The following is an 18,736-nucleotide window of genomic DNA, read 5'->3' on the forward strand; positions in this document are numbered from 1 at the left end:
GCAAATTCAGAGCCTTGGCAATCAGGAAGCAATGAGCACAGCTGAATAGGGCTTTAACAGGTGGTTAAACATGTCTGTGTGGGAAGGCTTAGACCCTCAGACAGTGCAAACACAAAAGCAGGTACTGACCAGCTCCTGGGTCAGTGTTGTGCTGAGGGAGTGCAGTGTGTCAGAGCGCTGAGAGGCTCGGTCCAGCAGGTCACTGATGGGGATGGCACTGCACGCTGCCACCATATACAACACTAGGGAGCATGGAAAGCCACAAAGATGTACAGAGTTGAATTCAAATGTCTTTAAACATTGGAAAAAATTTACATTCTTGTTATTATGTAAAGAATAGCATCTTATAGCATCAAATAATTTCACAGATCAAAAGGCTCATCTCACCCGTCATGAGGAGTTTGCTTCCACTAGTCTTTCTGCGAGCCATCTCTCTTGTTTTGCCACCGGTTTGTTTGTCTTTGCGTCTTTTTCTCGTCGCTGTTTCTTTCTCTTTCTCCATTTTGCCCCCATTTTATAGTTCCTTGGCTTCAACATTTTGGTTATGCAGTAGGGTGAGCGTGTGCTGACTGGCACTTCTTTTGTCCACTTCATAATGAGAAACATGGTCAAGGAGGTTTGAATGGATGCAACAGGATGCAGTCACAGGTTGATGATGGTGTGTGTGTGTGTGTGTGTGTGGCAAAGTTTCTCCCTGATGTTAATTACATTAATGAATAAAAACACTGACGTACACACACAGTGTTTTGTAATAACAATGTGACACGAGTCTTATTACATTACAACTTAATTTGATGGTTAATTTACAATAAATGAGTTAAAGTAGGTGCAAGTTACCTGCCCCCTTCTCCAGTGGTGGAGGCAGTATTCAGATCCTTCACCAAAGTAAAAGTACTAATGCCACACAAATATTCTGTAACATTGAAGATGTTATTGTAAGTATAAGAAGACTGTACTTAAAGAATTTAAAGTAAAAGTGCTCAATGCAGAAAAAAATCCCTTTGACTGTTTAAAAGCAGGATTTTACTGTTGTAGTTGGTTGAGTTAGAGCTCATTTTGAATTATTTTCTTTCGGAGAGCAACTAATAACTCCTTTCGTGATGGATTAATCTGCTGCTTATTTTCCCCATTAATCGACAGATTGTGTGGTTTGTAAAAAATCATAAAATGGTGAGAGATATAAACCACTTTTATAATTGTTTTGAAAGTGTTGCGCAAAGATTATCATCAAATCATCTAGATATGGAAGTAATGTCCTCCATAGAAGAAATGTTATGTCTTTTTTTATGTACTAAAATTCCACAAAGTCCTCAATTAATCAGTCTTTTAAGGACGTTCCCCTGTAGATAAACTTTCATATAAGGGTCATGTATGCATCTAAATTATTAACAGACCTCTATTTCTTCTTGGGATAACACATAAATATATGCAATAAAACCAAAAATAAAATAATTTACAATTTTTCTATTCTAATATCGAATAATAATTCTGCACCTTACCAAACAGTGTATTCCACACAATCCACCGATTTTGAACTATGTTAACAATTTACTTGGTAATGTACAGTGTAAAGAGTTACACATAGGATTCATTTAACCTTTGTGTTGTATTGACATTGGCTTTACTTCCTTATTGTTTGGGATCAAACAGACCCCACTGCTGGATGGGTTTAAAACAAAGAATAATAATGATTTAAAAAAACGTTTTCCTTTAAATAGTTTTTATCTAAGATATTAAACCTAATATGTAGAAAATGATTGAACTCAAATTACAGACACAAACATGGCCATCACTTTTGATCAGGCATTGTCATTACACCAAATAAGGAAATATTTAATGTTTTATTGGCTATGGATGAACAGATGGATAACTTTTATTTTCCAAAAAGTCACTTAGGTAGAGGTTTTATGGTAACTGCTCCAAGTTTTCATGATTTAAAACATTTTTTTTTTTTTACAATTGTGCAGGACAGGTGACAGATTAGTCAATGGACTGAAGCAAGAACTGAATGGGGACGTCTGGTGACCATATTTGGAATGACAGCTTAGGTGATCAGCTGATACCATATACTGTAAATAATGTGATGACTTAGCGACAGAGTGAGCGGGCAGAGGCTAGGGGCTGATCAGATTATTAGCGTGTTTGGTTTTGTCTAAGGCAGGGAACAGAGTAGTGTATGGTGCATGACATAAAGAGAAAATGAATCAACTTTCTCAAAGTTAACCCTTGTGTTGAGGTTGGGATTAATTCTTCATTGTTGGGGTCCCACTGGCCCCAACAAAAACAATAGCAACATTTTTCTGTATTTTCCCCATCACATATTTCTTTTCTCCCGACATTATTATGGTATGAAGAACAATAAATGACAAGTATAAATAAATAAATAAATAAATGCAGAAATAAATAATTAAATACATAAATAAAAATAAATACATTTAGGTAATAAAAATGCTATTTCTGTATTTTTGCATTTATGTTTTTATTAATACATTTCTACATTTATTTATTTATACATACATTTACTAATGCATACATGTATTTATTAGTTATACTGTCATTTTAGTCCTTCATATAAGGTACAAGGTAAATTTATTTGTCATTTTACAACAGGGTTGTACAATGAGATGAAGTTTGTAGTACCTTTTATGCTACACACAAATATATATATATATATATACAGAAATTAACTATTTTGCATGGTGCAGTGCTGAGGATGAATTTAAGAGTCTCACAGCCCTGGGCAAAGAAGCTGCTCTGAAGTCTGGTGAAGACCTAAGAGGTCAGCCTTCCTGTTAAACCTCTTGTGAACAAACTGTAAAAAAACAAAATTGAATATTTGGGAGGTGTAATGCAGGATCAAAAGTCTTGCCAACACCAGTCACAAATCATCTTTATAAGAAATTCTTGTGTGTGTATATACAACTAGGAAAAGTCAAGAATTACGCTCATAAAACTATGTTATGTGTGTTTGTTAAGTTCATTGTGCCTTTGTCCTTTACAGGAAACCTTCAGAAAGTTACATATCAACTCACCTTTCAAGGACATCTCCACATTCTTTCCCTGTGGACTAAACTGTTCAGCCCCCTGACCCCTTCATGGGCGCACTCCTTCTTGTTCAGCAGCCAAGAGGTCACCTATGTGTTGTGTATTTCCCTCCCTGTGTTTTACTGCCAGCCTCGAGTCTCTTCCATACAATCAATAGTATCTCACATGATGGAACGCACATGTGCAAACATGCACATGCGCAGCAGCTCCTCCAATGTGTGACCTACAGACTGGCTTTGAAGTCAAAGTATCACCTCCAGTAGTTGCAGTTTCTTGAGACACCCACACACGTTTGTGCTCAAATCCCTGTTTTCTGCAAACAAATGTCCACTTGTTGTTGGAAAACAGGTTTAATGTTGCTGACTTTGGCTTACAATGCAAAGATGAGGGTGTGTTTTGTGCTTCTTGTGCAAAGTCAGCATGAAGCCTGAGGGTATGAGTGAGGAATCTGCACACAGAGACACACAAAAAGGAAATAAAGGCTGAAATAAAGTAAAGACAGAGGAAACAATGTGAGAATGACAGAAGCTATATTTCACTTTTTATGGGCTGAGACGTCGACCTTGCCGCTGTATTCCACAGTCAGGCAGACACGTATGTCCCATCTCCCCCATCTCCCTGTATAGCTGTGTTTAACCCTCTTGGAATCTCAAACCAGCGCGTCATCTTTTTTAGTCTGTTGCTCTCATCCATCCATGTTCCAATTTTTTTTTTTTAAAGTCTGTCCTTCTTCACCGCTCCCCCATTTTCTCTTTCAGCTCCAGGCAGCGCACATACCATGAGCACACGCATGCACACACATGCAGACACGGACGTAAACCAAAGCTACACACCCACTTTTCAATGAGCTCACATTCACTACATAGCAGTTGCAGCCTACTAAAGCCCCCCCCCCCCTCTTGGCGTTTTCTGGTGATTTCTGCACACTTAGACACTTTCTGAGCTGTCCAACCCAGGACAAAGACGTCCCATCTGCAGATAGGTAGGAATTAATGCCATTGTTTTATGAATTCAATCTCATATGCTGGGTTTCTGCACAGGAAGCCACTTATGTTACTTAAAGTACATGGTGTTCTTTCTTCTCTCTGTGCACACTGCCTCACAGGGAAGTGTGGAATGAGCTTCCCACTGAAGTACATTTCTGTATGTTTCACAGAGGAGCCTTTTAGTTTCTACTACAACTTTACAGAAGGCTACATAACATGGTATCACTTTTAGACTTGTTTTCCTGTTTTGCAAGTGATCATCATTTGTACCTGCTTTATGTCCTTGTGCCAGAGAATGTATGAATTATTTCTGTAAGAGGAGACAAGAAGAGGAGGTTTTTCCATGCAGGGAGTTAATTGGTTGGCATTTGATGCTAATGTAATTTAGGCACTCACACTTTTTTTATTCTTCTTTGTGGAATATGAATGAGTAGCTAGCACTATTTCAGGGTCAGCAACAGAGCTCAGTTAATGTTGGTTGCGCTCACACAGTTGTTGAGCAGAGGTTACCAATGATAATCTGTTGATCTGTTCTGCTTTGGCTGCAAGGATTCAACAATATGCTGCCGGAGGTGGTGAAGCATACACAAGTACATTCGCCCTGGACTACATATCTCACAATTGTTAGGCACGCGTAATATTTTGGAGGTTTGAACAGGTGTGGAGTGGATACGCACGAGGCAGGTGAGACGTCCGGAAAGGCAGGTTAAGTAAACGATATAAAGTCATTTAACTCAACTTTTATGTGTTTTAGAAAGGGAGAGGATGAACGTGGTCGCTAGTACCACTACAGTTCTAGAGTCAGAGTTTGTGCCTTTCTGTGCGCGCTAAAGCGGCGGCAGATTCAGATCCTCTTGTGCAGGTTGTTGCGTAAGTGAGGAGTGCGGTGCAGTGATGCAACACGATAGTGTGTCGCAGTGATAATAGATCATCCTCGGCCATAATTGGGATTTCATTCTGTTAAAGGGTAGCTTCACCCAAAGTACAAAAAAACACATCTGTTATTAATTAAATATTTTCCGTTTTTAGTTTACAGAAGGTTACAGAGACTTATGTCAGCAACCTAATAAAGTGGAGGCAAATTTATTCCACATACAAATTTCAATTAATCTAGTGTTTTGGTAACATAAAGAACCAAAAACATATTTTTCTGACACAGTGTCAGTTGTTGTAGGCTGTCCTGTACTCATTATTAACCCAGTGTTGTCAGGGTACAAAATATTGTTCATTTGGTGGTCTTCTGGTCTGGTAGTAGGCTCAGATGAAAAATCTTATTGTGGGTTTTCGACATTAGTGGCAGATATCTCAGTCTCATCACAAAAAGATATCCAGTCATGTTCTGCAGCTGTGTGGGTCCAAACCAGATCTGAAACCCATTAGTCGATTAATTGATTAGTAGGCAGACAGAATTATATTGTTTCAGTGATTTTTTTTCCAAGCAAAGAGGTAATGGAGCTGAACATTTTGTAGTTCCAGAGATAAAGTTTTCAGGGGGCGTTTTGAAGTTCTATTAAGTTCTGACTGTGACCTTGGGAAAACTTTTGTTGGTTCCTACAAGGACATATGTCTCAATGTGGCCACTGCTCCTACTTGGGATTGAATAAAATCAATATATAAACACTTTATTATATATATCTACAATGATAACTGATTATAAAAGACCTTCATGAAAGACTGATGATTTCACATTCCGTGACCTTAGGAGCATGGCTGCCATGTGCTGTGATGAAGACTGCGGTAGCAGCAAGATGCCACTAGGTGGCACAACTCAATGGACAGATTCCGTTATGTTGCACTGTGCACAAGACAAATTTCCCCTCAGGGAAAATAAAGTATATTCTATTCTTTTCTATTTTATTTGAAAACTGCCTGTCATTCTGATCATGTTCAAACCGCCCTGACACACACACACACACACACACACACACACACACACACACACGCCAGTTACTTCACTCCATCACATTGTAGATGGGCTGTGAAATGTATGAAGTTTAACCATTGACACGTAGTATTTGGTGAGCATTCGATATCAATTTTAAGCGTGTTCCTCCATGCCTGAGCTGTACTGTTTGGTGGGAATCCTACTTGGCATTGAGGTGGTACTGGAACTATCCTACCACATGAAGAACCTGACATCCATGCGGGACCTGAACGCGCTGCTTCCCCTCTTTTGTCCCTGTTTTGTAATCATCGGCCTTTGTACTTCAGTCTAGGTCACTACCCCTTCACCCTTGCATCTAATCCCCCACCCTTAACCGTTGTGTACACACATGTGCTGCCCTTTCACATGTTTATCTCCTCCCACCTCCTCCTGTGGCCCCTCCCCCTTTAGCAACTCACTCTCAACTCCACTGTCTCTGTGTGTGTGTCTCTCTCTCTGTCTCTCTTGGCGGCTCTGGGATCCATAGGCGTTCGGAGGACAGAACACACACCCTCAACACCACACAGCAGCACTACAGACATGTCGGACTCTGAGACCGCCGCTGCCCCCGCCGAGGCCCCCGTCCCTGCTGCTTGTGCCAGCATCAAAGCTGACCTGGACAAATGGTAGGTGATGGTGTGCATGTTGCAAAAAGATGTGCAGAAGATAAGTAAATGTGTTTCTTTTACTTTCAGTGAAAAACAGTTCTTCATGACACCAAACTCAGTGAGCCCATAGGACGCTCTTGCAATTGTTGGTCCAACTCTGAATGTTCTCCTCTGGCTTCAGGAGTTGCCTTCAAACATTCATATTTGCTGAGGTGTTGAGCAGCTGAAGGTGGCAAAAACCTGAACATTTGCATCATTTTGCTCTGGGCTTAGACGTTGCCTCAGAGCATCGCATCCATGCACAGAACAAAAAATTGAGCTTATTTAATCATGCACAGGTCTAAGTGCCGATTGAATTAGCAACCCAAAATGCGCCATGTTAAAATGGAGTCTCTTCGGGCTGTGGTTAGCGCTAAAAACCACCAAGAGAGAATGTAGTCCTGCATGTTGAAATGTAACTGAATTCGACATCCCAGCTGGGTGCAGAGGGCAAGGGTTATGAAAATCTGGGGTTCCCTATGTAAGGCAGAGTGATTTGGGGATTAATAATGTGTGGCAGCGGGGTGATTGTTTGATGCTCATCCACACGCATGGATGAAGTCTGGGAATCTGCTTTCGTCACTAGCCTCCCTTACCCAGGATACCTCGCGTTAGCTCGTTCCATTTGTCCCCGTCGTCTCTTTCTGCCTCTTGCTGTGTCAACGGTCAGCGATACCACCTCGGTGATATTTTTGTTGCATTTATTCGCAGCAGACACTCTTCTGTGTGTGTGTGTGCGTGCTGTTTACAGAGAAGTGCAATGTAAAAACACTTTGGTGCACATCATCTTGGTTTCTGCGCATCAACGCTCTGCAGCTCTTCTCTGGGACAGACCATTTTGACAGGGTTCATTTGGTGGATGGTTGCGAAACTGCGATGGATTATCATGAGCGGTTAACTTGTATCTCTACGTTTCTTGAACACTGGATATTGTAATTTAGCCTTTTTTGTGTTTTTATGAATCATATTTGTGCAGAATACACTTTTTTCCTATAGTGAAGGCTGCCAAGTCTGTTCCAGCCAGAGCGCCAGGCCTTGATAAGGTGGCAGTGGGTGTGTGAAGCCTTTAGATAAGACAGCAGGTTGATGTGGAGAAGGGAGGGAGGGGTTGCAGGGTGTGGGTGGTTGGCTAATCATGTGAAAAAGTGCTAACTTTCCCCCCCATTTTCACTTTTTTAAGTGTTTGAAGACACTTCAAAATCCATTTGAATTTGCAGGCTTTATAGTTAGTGTGACATCCAGTAATATTTGTTGACAGGTCTATGTTTAGGTTTTATCAATATAAATGATCCAACATTGATAAAAAAAAATTCTCTGAGGGTCCATGCTGTTTATTGCTGCTTGTTAAAGTTCAAGTAGAGCCATACTGGGAACTCAAGGTCGGAGTCTTTAAAACACACCACAAGTGGGTTTATGATTATAAGGCGTTCTGTTGCAGGTGTGCGGGGGCCATTACATGCAGAACATCAACCCGTGATCTTGAAAGCCACAAATGGGGCCTTAAACTGCCAGTGTTAATCTGAGGGCCACTGTGGCCCCTCACAGTATATGACTGGATACTTGACCCTGCTCGCTCTGCATCCTTATCCCGTGATCTTCAATTACAGATATTGCCCACAAGAGTTGGTAACATGTTGGTAACCAATTGACGCTGACTCAGGTGGCACCACTTGAGGGCAGTTTATCAGACTTCACACAGCTCCCTCTGGAGCCAAAAAAGGCTTCATACAACCTTTTGCACATATGCACAACCCTGGTGTAATCTTTGAGCTAAATGAAATGCCTTGGCCAGTCACAACTTCTCTCAATATTGCAAGCTAACCATGTTCCCAAGATTCCCTTGTTACATGTGACGTGGGGTAAATTTAATATGCTGTCATTGACCTCAGCTTTGGGCCCTGCCATTTTAAGCACTGTTCAAATTCTTTGAACTCTGCTGGCAATAGGTCAAAGATTGACATTGATTAAGACTGAAGGGGGACATAGTAGTCACTGTGAAAGTAACCTGTTTATCATATTCTTAATCCAGGTTAAATATACTATTATTAGGTCTGCCTAAGGGAAAGTGTGTTCAAATTTCAAATACTCAGCTCGTGCCCGCCCCTCCCCATCCTCTGCTCCGCATGTGGCCACGAATGCTCCTCCATCAGAACACACAGCTGACCTGTCTGGGCCTTTCATTTTATTTCTAACCAGGCCACACTTCAAGCCAACCGATGTAACATGGCTGACTCTGTGTAATGAATACTGGAGCCCCTATATATTTATAGATGCCATGGACAGAGGTGTGTAAGAGTGAGACAGTATGTGCAGGATACCATGAAATGTTCCCTGTCAAAGATCACGTTACTGCTCTGCCTGACACCGGCTGCTTTTAACCAGGCAGGGCAAATAAGCAACAACTTCACATTCACACTGGAGACATTTGGGGTCGGCCATGTTGGTTTTAGGCCCTCATGTTGTGGTGATAAACAACTTTTATATTTACTCTAGGTGAGATTGGATACTTTTTTCTTTGTTTCAGGACCAGCTTTTTATGGTTAAGAGAGAATCCATTGTTTTATTGCACTTTTCTGTCAGATCGTAGCAGTGGCTATGACCTTGTGAAGGTCACATTAGCAAAGTCACACAGAGGTGAAGTGCGAGCAACAGGCTATAAGCGTGTGTGAGACAATAAGGCATGCCATGTCTTTAAAAATGTATTGCACGTACAGTGTATAAACCATTTTCAAGTATTTTAAAATGTACTTTAGCTTTTATTGACTCCAGTGCAGAGACCTGCTGTATTGTTTCAACATACAGACACTTGGATCTAGAACACAACTTCAATTTGATAAGAGTTTAAATATTCTCAGTATCAGTCTTAAGAAAAGTGTTAAAGCTTTTTAAAGTTGTTTGCAGTGTGGACACTTGTTTGCAGGGCTAGGATATGGATACTAGTTATTTGCTAATATTTATCCTCTATTGTATCTTGCAAACTTCTATAGTTAACATGTGGGTTAGTGGCAAGCCTGTGTACACATTCTCTGTTACTGATTGCATGTAAATGTAAATGCTCCGTATTTGTATAGCGCCTTTCTAGTCTTTTCGACCACTCAAAGCGCTTTTACACTATATCTGCATTCACCGCACACATTCATTCACTGAGCCTAAGTGCTCAAACAGAATCTAACATTCACACACAGTCATACAGTGGCGGAACAGCCGCCAGGGGCAATTCGGGGTTCAGTATCTTGCCCAAGGACACTTCGACATGCAGCCTGGAGGAGCCACCGACCTTCCGTTACGGGCAACCGCTCTACCTCCTGAGCCACAGCCGCCCCATAATGTAGTATATTTTTTGTATTAAAATTTTTTATGTGCAGACATGCATGTACATTCTTGCCAGTGGAAACTCTGCCGGTTTTCATTATGGAATTTGGTGACTCGGCAGAAGTCAGTAATCTGAGTGCTGTAGTTTTGTCACACTGGCACCAATGTTCCCCCCTCTCCCTCAAACCCCCCTGCTGCACTATTTATCATGAATCCTGATCAAAAGGCCAAAGAGTTTCTTTGATTTTCTGCACATGAAGAATCTTGTCAATATAGAGACAAATCCATGTATGAACTATAGATATGTTAATCCACAATTGCAAGCACTTTCCAAAACTGTAAGTCTGCAGTCCAACTCAGATGTACGGAGTACAAAGGTTTTTGAACAGAACTTTTCATGACCACCTGTATTTGGTAGTACCAGCCCTCATGTATTACCATTTTATTTGAGTGATATCACACAAAGTTAAATCCCCTGACTTCTGAAAAGCCTAGGAGGTCAGGTTACCTCTGAAAGACTTTTTGTTTTAAAAAACCCTGTTATGGTAGAAGTGACAACATATATTTTCTCCAAAATAAGCACGGAGATGGATTATTTCTTACTCCTGGATTAAGAAATATTATTACAACAAACAAAAAACAAAATTTTTCTTATTGTGCAGCAGACTGAATATTTTTCCCTCCTGGTGTTTTTAAGAGTCTTAGAAGTCTAAAAATCCTTTACTAAGAACAGTGGTGGTAAGTGTTGTAAACGACCTTCTGTGTTTCAACAGTGTTTATTTTGTGACAGCAGGTCACAAGTAGACATTGCTTTTTAAGTTTGGGAAACACTGTCCCGAGGTGCCCAGGGACACTTCATTGATTCCTGTTTTCCCCTCACTAGATAAAGAAACCACACACTCAGCTTTAATCACATGATCTCTTGACTAATATTTGGCCTCTACATCATCACATCAAATTTCTCCAGACGTTGTATTGTGTATAATTGTTTGTGTATGTGACAATAAACTTGATTGATTTTTGGTCTTTTACTGCTGCACCTGCTCAGTGATCTATTATGCATGTTTGTCTCAGAGGACGGACTACAGCTAGCTCAGTCTAAATAATTCAGCCTTCATTTCCTGATTGTTTCCAAGACGGGAGGAAGACGTCACTCTTCCACATCAGTCAGACCAGGACACGCTGACATCACCGTGTCTGGATGCAAGTAGCGCTCAATAGAGTGCAATTGGTTTAGATTACAAATGGAGAGGTGCTCGTTATGCTAGTGTTTCACCAGTTACATCAATTAATTCACTTCATAAACTGAATATCAGAGGCGTTGTTTCATATAATCCAATAGGTAATGGTGATGGCTGCTTTGCAGGCTCCTCTCTCTCCTTCTTTGCATGTACAGCACATGTGACTGCCCTGCTCTGATGCTTTCTGTAATCCCAGTCCTGACATGCATCAGGATTTATAGATTTGAAAATAATTAATCAGATGACAATCTATTGCATAGTAAATTGATTTTATCAGGGTTAATGATATATTTTTGAGGCTCAAACAAAACTGTGCTTTTATTTTGTAAAAATACAAACTTGAGGAGAGCTCACATTTGCAGTATGTAGTTTGTCTCACACCTTTTTTTTGTGTTTGATAATGCTGAAAATGGGTTTGTTTTTTTCAGTTTTAATTGGTTTAGGTGACATCTGAATGGCAGTTTTCTTTGGGCTGCTCTAGTGTTGCAACCACTTTGTCAATATGATTCCTCCACCCACCACAGTTCAGTCAGCTTCTCTTGGAATGGAGATTGAAAAGTGTGTGTGTGTTGTGGTGGATCAGTTGGTTCTGTGGCATGATTATCTGGCAACACCCCCCAACCCACCACCAGAAATGCATGCTTGCAGTGACATAAACTCACTTGCTCCCAGCAAAGTAAAGCGCTGAGTGATAATCTGCAGTGGCCAGCTGTGTGTTACATCACCATCAGGCACCCAGCCACAATACAGCAGAGATGGCCCTGTTTCGCTAAGCTAGTGTATTAAAATCGTTGGGATGCTGTAATGTGTTGGTTTAAACACTTTTTAGATTTGCAGAATAGACTCTAATCATTGAAACTACTATACAGAGAGATAACTACTGAATGTTAAATGTCAATTGCTTATACCGTGACCGTATCACCAGCCTTATCCTTTAAATTAGTACTTCTAGAAATTGGATAAGTAGCAAAACTGTTATTTGAATGGCAAGCAGTTAAAATGATCCAGTATGGAGGAATTGTTGTTTAGGAGATGGGGATTGCTGTTCTGCTCTTTCAATGTGCTGAAAAGGGGTTGGAGGAGATGCAGAACTGAGGGATTCTCAGACGTCATGAAGCAATAGGAGGAGCCAAAGGAAGGGTTTACATTCATGTATCATGAAACCCCTCCTCCTGTGGGCTCACGTTCTTACATCAGTGTCTTGTCATCTCTGCATTATCACGCCAGCATCCCACCCTCCCCCTCCTCCCTTACTTGTGTCCTATCAAACAGATGGGTCCATCCACATGGCTTTCTGTATCCCTCACTCCTCCCTCTGCCCACTCTCTCTTTCTCTGCCTCTCCCTCCCTTTCGCTCCATCACCCTAATGCTCTGTGGCAGTGTCGGCTGCTGTGTTGGCTCCTGCGTGGGAGCCTGAAATATTGTGTAACCCGCATTCTCTCTTTCTCTCACACACTTTCTCATCCTATTCTGTGTCATCCTCCATTCAGTCTTCCTTACCTTTTCTGTCTTTATCAGTCATTGCATGACTATATGGAACAGCCATCGTTTGGGGAACATTTCCCTGGAAATCCATTCTTTTTGGTGCTAAAACTGGTGGCGATCGAAGTTTTTGAGGGAGAAGACCCTGATAGCATTTTCCATGTCTTAGTATATAATATTGAGGAGGAGGAAAATAACTTAAGTAATCTTTCCCTCATTCATTTATCCAACTGTGTCCTCCACCAATGGGGAGACTGCAATACTTTCACTACTTGAATGCTGTTGTTTCTGCCATCAAAATCTGTTAGCACATGAAACAAGCGTCTGTTTTGTCAACATAATTCGCTGGACTCTGTTGAGTCCACTGCTGCTGACAAAAGCTAAAATAAAGCTCTGTTTTCAACTCTGTGTCATCTGTGTGAGAAGGTGACATTGAAATGCAATGACCGAAATGAAACGCCATGGTGCTGAAATCTGGGTTATCTTGATTTGTGATCGAATTGTCATCTTTCTTCCAGTGTGGCAGAGAAGGGAGGCGAGGGGTGCAAAGATCTGATGGAGGCCTTTGCTGCTTGTGTGAAGAGTGCAGCTGAGGGGACGTCATGAGGGGTCGTCCTCCAACCTCATATGTAAGGATGTTGCTTAGTTTGCTGATTCAGACCTAGCCAAAGACATGAGCTTCAGGTTGGGAATTAATTAATGGATGATGCTATTTCTGTAACTTGCCTCCAAATTGCCTCATTTGCAGCAGAAACGGTCACAGGCCTGACATCCACTTCCCGAGTTGATGGCTGAATTCCATTTAGCTGCTTCAGTTTCAGGGTCCTGGTACTGCAAATCCCGGCTCACTATCACACTGTCATGGATTACTGGGACACTTGAACAGAATAAAGCTAATGTTATGAGAACACTTGTGCTTTTCCGACTTATGACAAAGTGTCGGCTGTGAAAAAGGTCTGTTCTTAAAGGGTCGGTACACTCAAATTAGAATAAATAAAAATTCACCCTTTAGAGGTACCCCGCCATGCAGATAGTTTTGGTTTAGTTTCTCAAGGTTTTGACAGATGTGTATCTGAAAAATTTTAGAATGCAGTTCCAATAAAAACTGTTCACAGAAAAATCTGATGTCAAAAGAAAATTCTGTCACCTCAATTGTATAAGGATTAAAAAAATCCTGACTGCATGGTTATACCACTGTGGCTGGTTTTGCCTTTCTTGTCTTCATTGCTTGATTGTTATATATTTTGTGAATTCCTCGTGAAAAATGATGAACATTTAAAAGCTTTAATGATAACTGGATGAAATCCCTTTTTTAAAAAAAACGCAAGTAACCAGAGGAAGAGTCAGGCTAACGGCTCTGGGGCTGTACTGAGGCTCAGCTGTGCTTTTGGACAGCCAGTTTGAAATAAGAACCCATTTACAATTGGGATTAACATGTGATCTGTATCCTGACATCCTGTTAGGTTAGGCTAAAACTAATGTTAATGCAAGGGAGAAATGCATGCAGAAATCATTGTGACCAGACTGCGATTGGACCATCCAGACCACATCTGGGGGTAGTCTGGCTCACATTGGGATCGCATCTCAGCCAGGTGTAAATGCAATCTGTGCAGCGTGACCACATTCTTCAGAAACTTGAACGGTCAGCTATCTACCCCTCCTACCCCTGCTAGCTTAAAGAGCAACTATTCCCTGTCTTACTCCTCTTATCTCATCTTTCTCACTCTCCTCTCTTCAGGGTCCACTGCACTGAGTCCTCCAAGTTCCCAGCATTCCCTTCTGCACAACAGCACTGGACTGAATGATGACAACGATGATGGTGATCATGGCGCGACAAACATTGTGTTGGTTCGGGCTGAATCCGGGATCTGGTGGCAGTAACCACAATTTCCTCCCCCTGTCCTTCCCCCTGTTTTAGGCTTATCTGGTGTCCCTCAGTCTTGCCTCCATTCCCCTTCTCCCTCTTTTGCTGACGTACAGCACATCAACTTGTAGACAATTCCAGAGAGCTGATGGGCTGTAATGTAAATTGTCCACTTCAGATGAATACTTATAAATGGAAATAAAAGTATCATATAATTGGTATAAAAACTGTTGTTTTGTGAGTTTTGGCCTCTTTCATTTCCCCATTAGAAATGCTTTCTTGAAATATGGATAAATGAACCTGAACACTTTGCATGTGTGAACCATTTTGGTGTTAGGGATTATAGATACGCTTTTTTATTCCCACATAAAATAGACCACAAGAAAACAATCACATATTATAACACATTTTTTTCTCTTAACCTTATATTCAAGACCATCTGAAGTCAAAGTAAGACAGGCCTCTGGGGCATGCAAACCCATAGAGTAAATTAAGCAAATCATAATAAAATAAATCTGTGTCTGACAATCAGAAGATGTTTCCTCATCCAATGATTAGAACGACTGGGGGAAAAAACACTTCTGTTGCTCTTGTAAAGCTCTTTTATCCTTCATTTTACAGGGTTTTACAAGTTTTCTGCAATAATTCCTATCATTCTTTGGTTTGTTTTTATAGTAGAGAAACTGCACTATGGAGCTTCAATATGACTTCCTGGCCCACTTAATTATCTATCTTTTCCCTATTTTCCACATACAACATTTTAAATTTTTCTCACCACGCAGTTTTCCTGATGTTTATATGATGAGGTGGGATTATAACACTGGTTGGTCCAAGGTTTGTGTGTGGAGAGGCCTGTGTGACGACCTAGATTAGCTATAAAATACTGCAATAAATTATTACTGATGATCAAGACAGGGACCAGACCGGCATCATGTTTTTAAGAGCCAAGTCCTCCCCCTTGGCAGAGCAGTTATTTACAAACAACAGCCATTAGATACCTTGTGATTCAATCAAATATGTATAGATGTCCGGAAAAGCATTGTCAGCCGCTGTGTTGGGTCATTGATCATTCTGGATGGAAAAAGACTGTGGAGGCTTGACGGCTCATCAACCTTAACCTATTATGGTATCTCAAATGCTCAGGTTCAAGCAAGGTTGCAAAAAAATATTGCTGGACTTGACAAAGGTTTGTTTAATCAACGCGTACAAGCATGTCAACATTGTAATCCAAACACATGTCGAATTGCATTGACATCTGTAGAATCTTTGATTTTGTAGAGATGTTTTGCAAAGTAGGCTACCTGTATGTGCCGCTCCCGTTTATAGAGCACCCTATACAGCTAGCGACCTAGCTGAAACTATCTTTAGATTTAAAACCATAGACTATAAAGAAGTGGACGTAGTCATCGTGACGTCACCCGTTGATTTGTGGACTGTCATTTTGAAACGTCGAGTTTGGCCAATAGGGCGCCACCATGTTGAGTTTTTGCAACCAGCGGCACCGGACGTGACCATATTTGGACGAGACGGTGGAGCTAACGGCCGTGTGCGGAGCTAGCTAGCTTGCTTAGCTAGGTGCATCTGTAATTCACGTTAACTGTCATTTTAACAGGGCTGATAATTTGGTCTAGCGAACAACAGTCTTAAAATTAAATGTACTCACCAGAGAAAGTGAACAGCCGACTCCTAATACACTTTTTCAACGGCGCTGGTTAAATTTACACAGCGCCGTGGGTACAAGTCACTCTAGCCTGATTGACAGATCGCCATGGTAACAACTTGTCAATCATAGATAATCCCGCCCTGAAGCATACTCTGCTTCATGGTCTATTTTCCTCTAAATGGGACCATAATTTACTAAATGAACATCATGCTGTATTGAAGAAGACATGAAACTAGCGACTGAGATCATAAACTTATTAGGAAAGTGTTTACTGAGGTAATACATCAGCTGAGAAGTAGCCTCATTTTACCATTATTTCTAATGGAACCGGACTTCTTTTTGCAACCAGAAGAGTCGCCCCCTGCTGGCCATTCGAAAGAATGCAGGTTTAAGGGACCACATTCGCATCAGTTCGCAGAAAGCTTCCCGCTTGTTTAAAACTCCACCAGCCAGCGCATGTAATGTCAATCCGTCCAGCCATGTACTGTACTGCTGTAGCATCACTGTACGAACTCTTCTAAAAAAGTAGTGAATGCATTTTGACCATCAAGTTAACACTAAAAAAGTTAATTACTAGCTAATGCTACTTTGTCTTCATCAAAGACGACCATAGAAATAAGTCTTGGTCTTCATTGTGTTATCGTTGACATTTTTGTGGATGTGTGTGAATGTCTCCTTTCTCATAATGTAAAAGTAAACTGAAAAGCTGTAAGGGGCGTTAGCAAGCTAACTTTGTTAGCAAAGAAAAGATTTAAAAGCACACAGTTCAATGAGAATATTGAAAAGGTTTTATTTTGTTACTGTATTTAGTTATACTGGTGTATATGCTATCAAATCAGGTTCCCTGTAGGTTGAAGATGTTAAATTTCTTCAGTGTGTCATTAGTAACTCAAATGTGATACCATGCTGTTAAAACTTTGTTATTATGAATTGTTACTTATTAGGGTCTTTAACACATTTGAATGTAGGTTATGCAGTTTAGTTTTGTATATTTAGTGCAGTAATATTCAGTATACCATTGCAGGCTCACGTATCAGTCAGATGTAAATTTGGTAATAAAAAGATTCATAGTGCGCAACTAACTACTGCCTAAAGAAACCAAGTAAGAGGCGATGCTCTGGCCACATACCCAAACACACGCAGACATCAATACTGTCAGCTGTCTGTTTGGCTGTCCTAATCTAGCCCCAGAGGGTAAACTGGGACTCCTTTTGGCATCATAACCACACATTCCCAGATTAGCCTGCCCTCTGCTTTCACTCTGAGCCTTTCTGTCAGAGGTATGCATTTGTAACACCTAAAAGCCACATATATACTGTATATAGTAGTGTACAAAAACCTTAGGTCACTTGAAAAAAATTACATTGATCAGATGAGTGAGTGTTTATTACCTTTAAAGTCGATTAAAAATATCTTACAGCAGCAAAATAAACACTTTTCAATACACCTCAGTTCTGTTCCATTTTTTCCTTAGTTAGTCCTGCATTCATTCTTTAACTTATATGATTTAAGAATATATCTCCATTAAAAGTGAGTTTTAGGTATGATTTCTCTCATCTTTAAGATAACCAATACTGAACACAAGAGGGAGCCCCACCTACACCACTCACTATGTATTAGATATTTTTAATTGAAAGATCTTTAAAGTTAAATGATACTGTTGTAATTCCTTCACCGCACAAAATTTGATCAGTATGGTATCCCATGAGACAGTCCAGGTGTAAACATGTGATGCAACTCTGTGCGTGTGTGTACATGGCATATATGACCTGTGTAAACAGGAATGTTCCCTTGGTATCAACATGTGAAAGAATAAATGGCAAATAGTAAAGAGATTTTTTTCTGGTCTTCCGACCACGCAAAGCGCTCTACAACACTTGTCACATTCATCCCTTCATACACTGATGGCAGAGGTTGCCATGCAAGGTGCCAATTGGTTGAACACAAGAAATTATACCATAAATCATTCATTTGCACACACAAAAACACTTCATACTGTACATAGTAGCATGTGTTGCAGTTACGTGAAGACAGTGACAAACTGCAGCACTCTGTTCTTGACATCCGATACACCATGTCCATCTCAGAAGGGCGTGAAGTTGAATGCTCGAGGGAGATTCCACTGAGGGGGGAGGAGATACAATATTCCTGCCTGACTCTGCAGAGAAAAGCCTAAAGGGGTAAGGGAGCAATGTCTGTGTGTGTCTGTGCGAGAGAGAGAGAGGCAGGAGTCAGGTGGAAATTGTAACACTTTTCATAACAATGCAGCTACAAGCTGCAATATTGCAACATTTTAGTACACACACTCACACAAGCTGTTGTATCAACTACTATTTCAATTAAAACTGCTACTGTATTTTGACAGCTAATAGTTAGATTCATTTTAGTTTGCTTTGGTTGAAATTAAATGACAAAACATCTAAATACCACCATAATAGATTAGAAACAGTCTTCCTGGTATTTGCAGTTTCTGCCCATGTTTAGGTAAGGAGGAGGTCTAAGAAGAACTCACAGTTCAGCTACAGAATAAGTAGCCTTATAGTGGGAAAAAATATAACCTCCATCCATCCG

General features: G+C 40.7%; 1 protein-coding gene and 2 long non-coding RNA genes across 3 annotated transcripts in view; 1 reads left to right on the forward strand and 2 right to left on the reverse strand.

Annotated features, from left to right (window-relative positions):
- Positions 1–588, reverse strand: part of LOC123958034 (prolactin-like) — a 6,727-nt gene extending 6,139 nt beyond the window's left edge. Inside the window, exons 1-2 of the mRNA XM_046031206.1 lie at positions 388–588; positions 130–242 (exon numbers count right to left, since the gene is read on the reverse strand). Coding sequence (XP_045887162.1) covers positions 130–242; positions 388–502 — 228 coding nt within the window. The 5' untranslated portion in view covers positions 503–588. The remainder of the gene's footprint in view (positions 1–129; positions 243–387) is intronic.
- A 3,340-nt stretch (positions 589–3,928) lies between these two features.
- Positions 3,929–14,734, forward strand: LOC123984681. The gene is made up of 4 exons (XR_006828491.1): positions 3,929–4,027; positions 6,443–6,581; positions 13,157–13,267; positions 14,377–14,734. It is a non-coding gene; the product is annotated as an uncharacterized LOC123984681 (long non-coding RNA).
- On the reverse strand, positions 13,104–16,213 carry LOC123984694. The gene is made up of 2 exons (XR_006828494.1): positions 16,166–16,213; positions 13,104–13,515 (listed from the first exon to the last, which is right to left on the reverse strand). It is a non-coding gene; the product is annotated as an uncharacterized LOC123984694 (long non-coding RNA).
- Between the last annotated feature and the right edge of the window lie 2,523 nt (positions 16,214–18,736).

Source organism: Micropterus dolomieu, linkage group LG02, assembly GCF_021292245.1.
Source record: "Micropterus dolomieu isolate WLL.071019.BEF.003 ecotype Adirondacks linkage group LG02, ASM2129224v1, whole genome shotgun sequence".
Lineage (NCBI taxonomy): Eukaryota > Metazoa > Chordata > Actinopteri > Centrarchiformes > Centrarchidae > Micropterus > Micropterus dolomieu.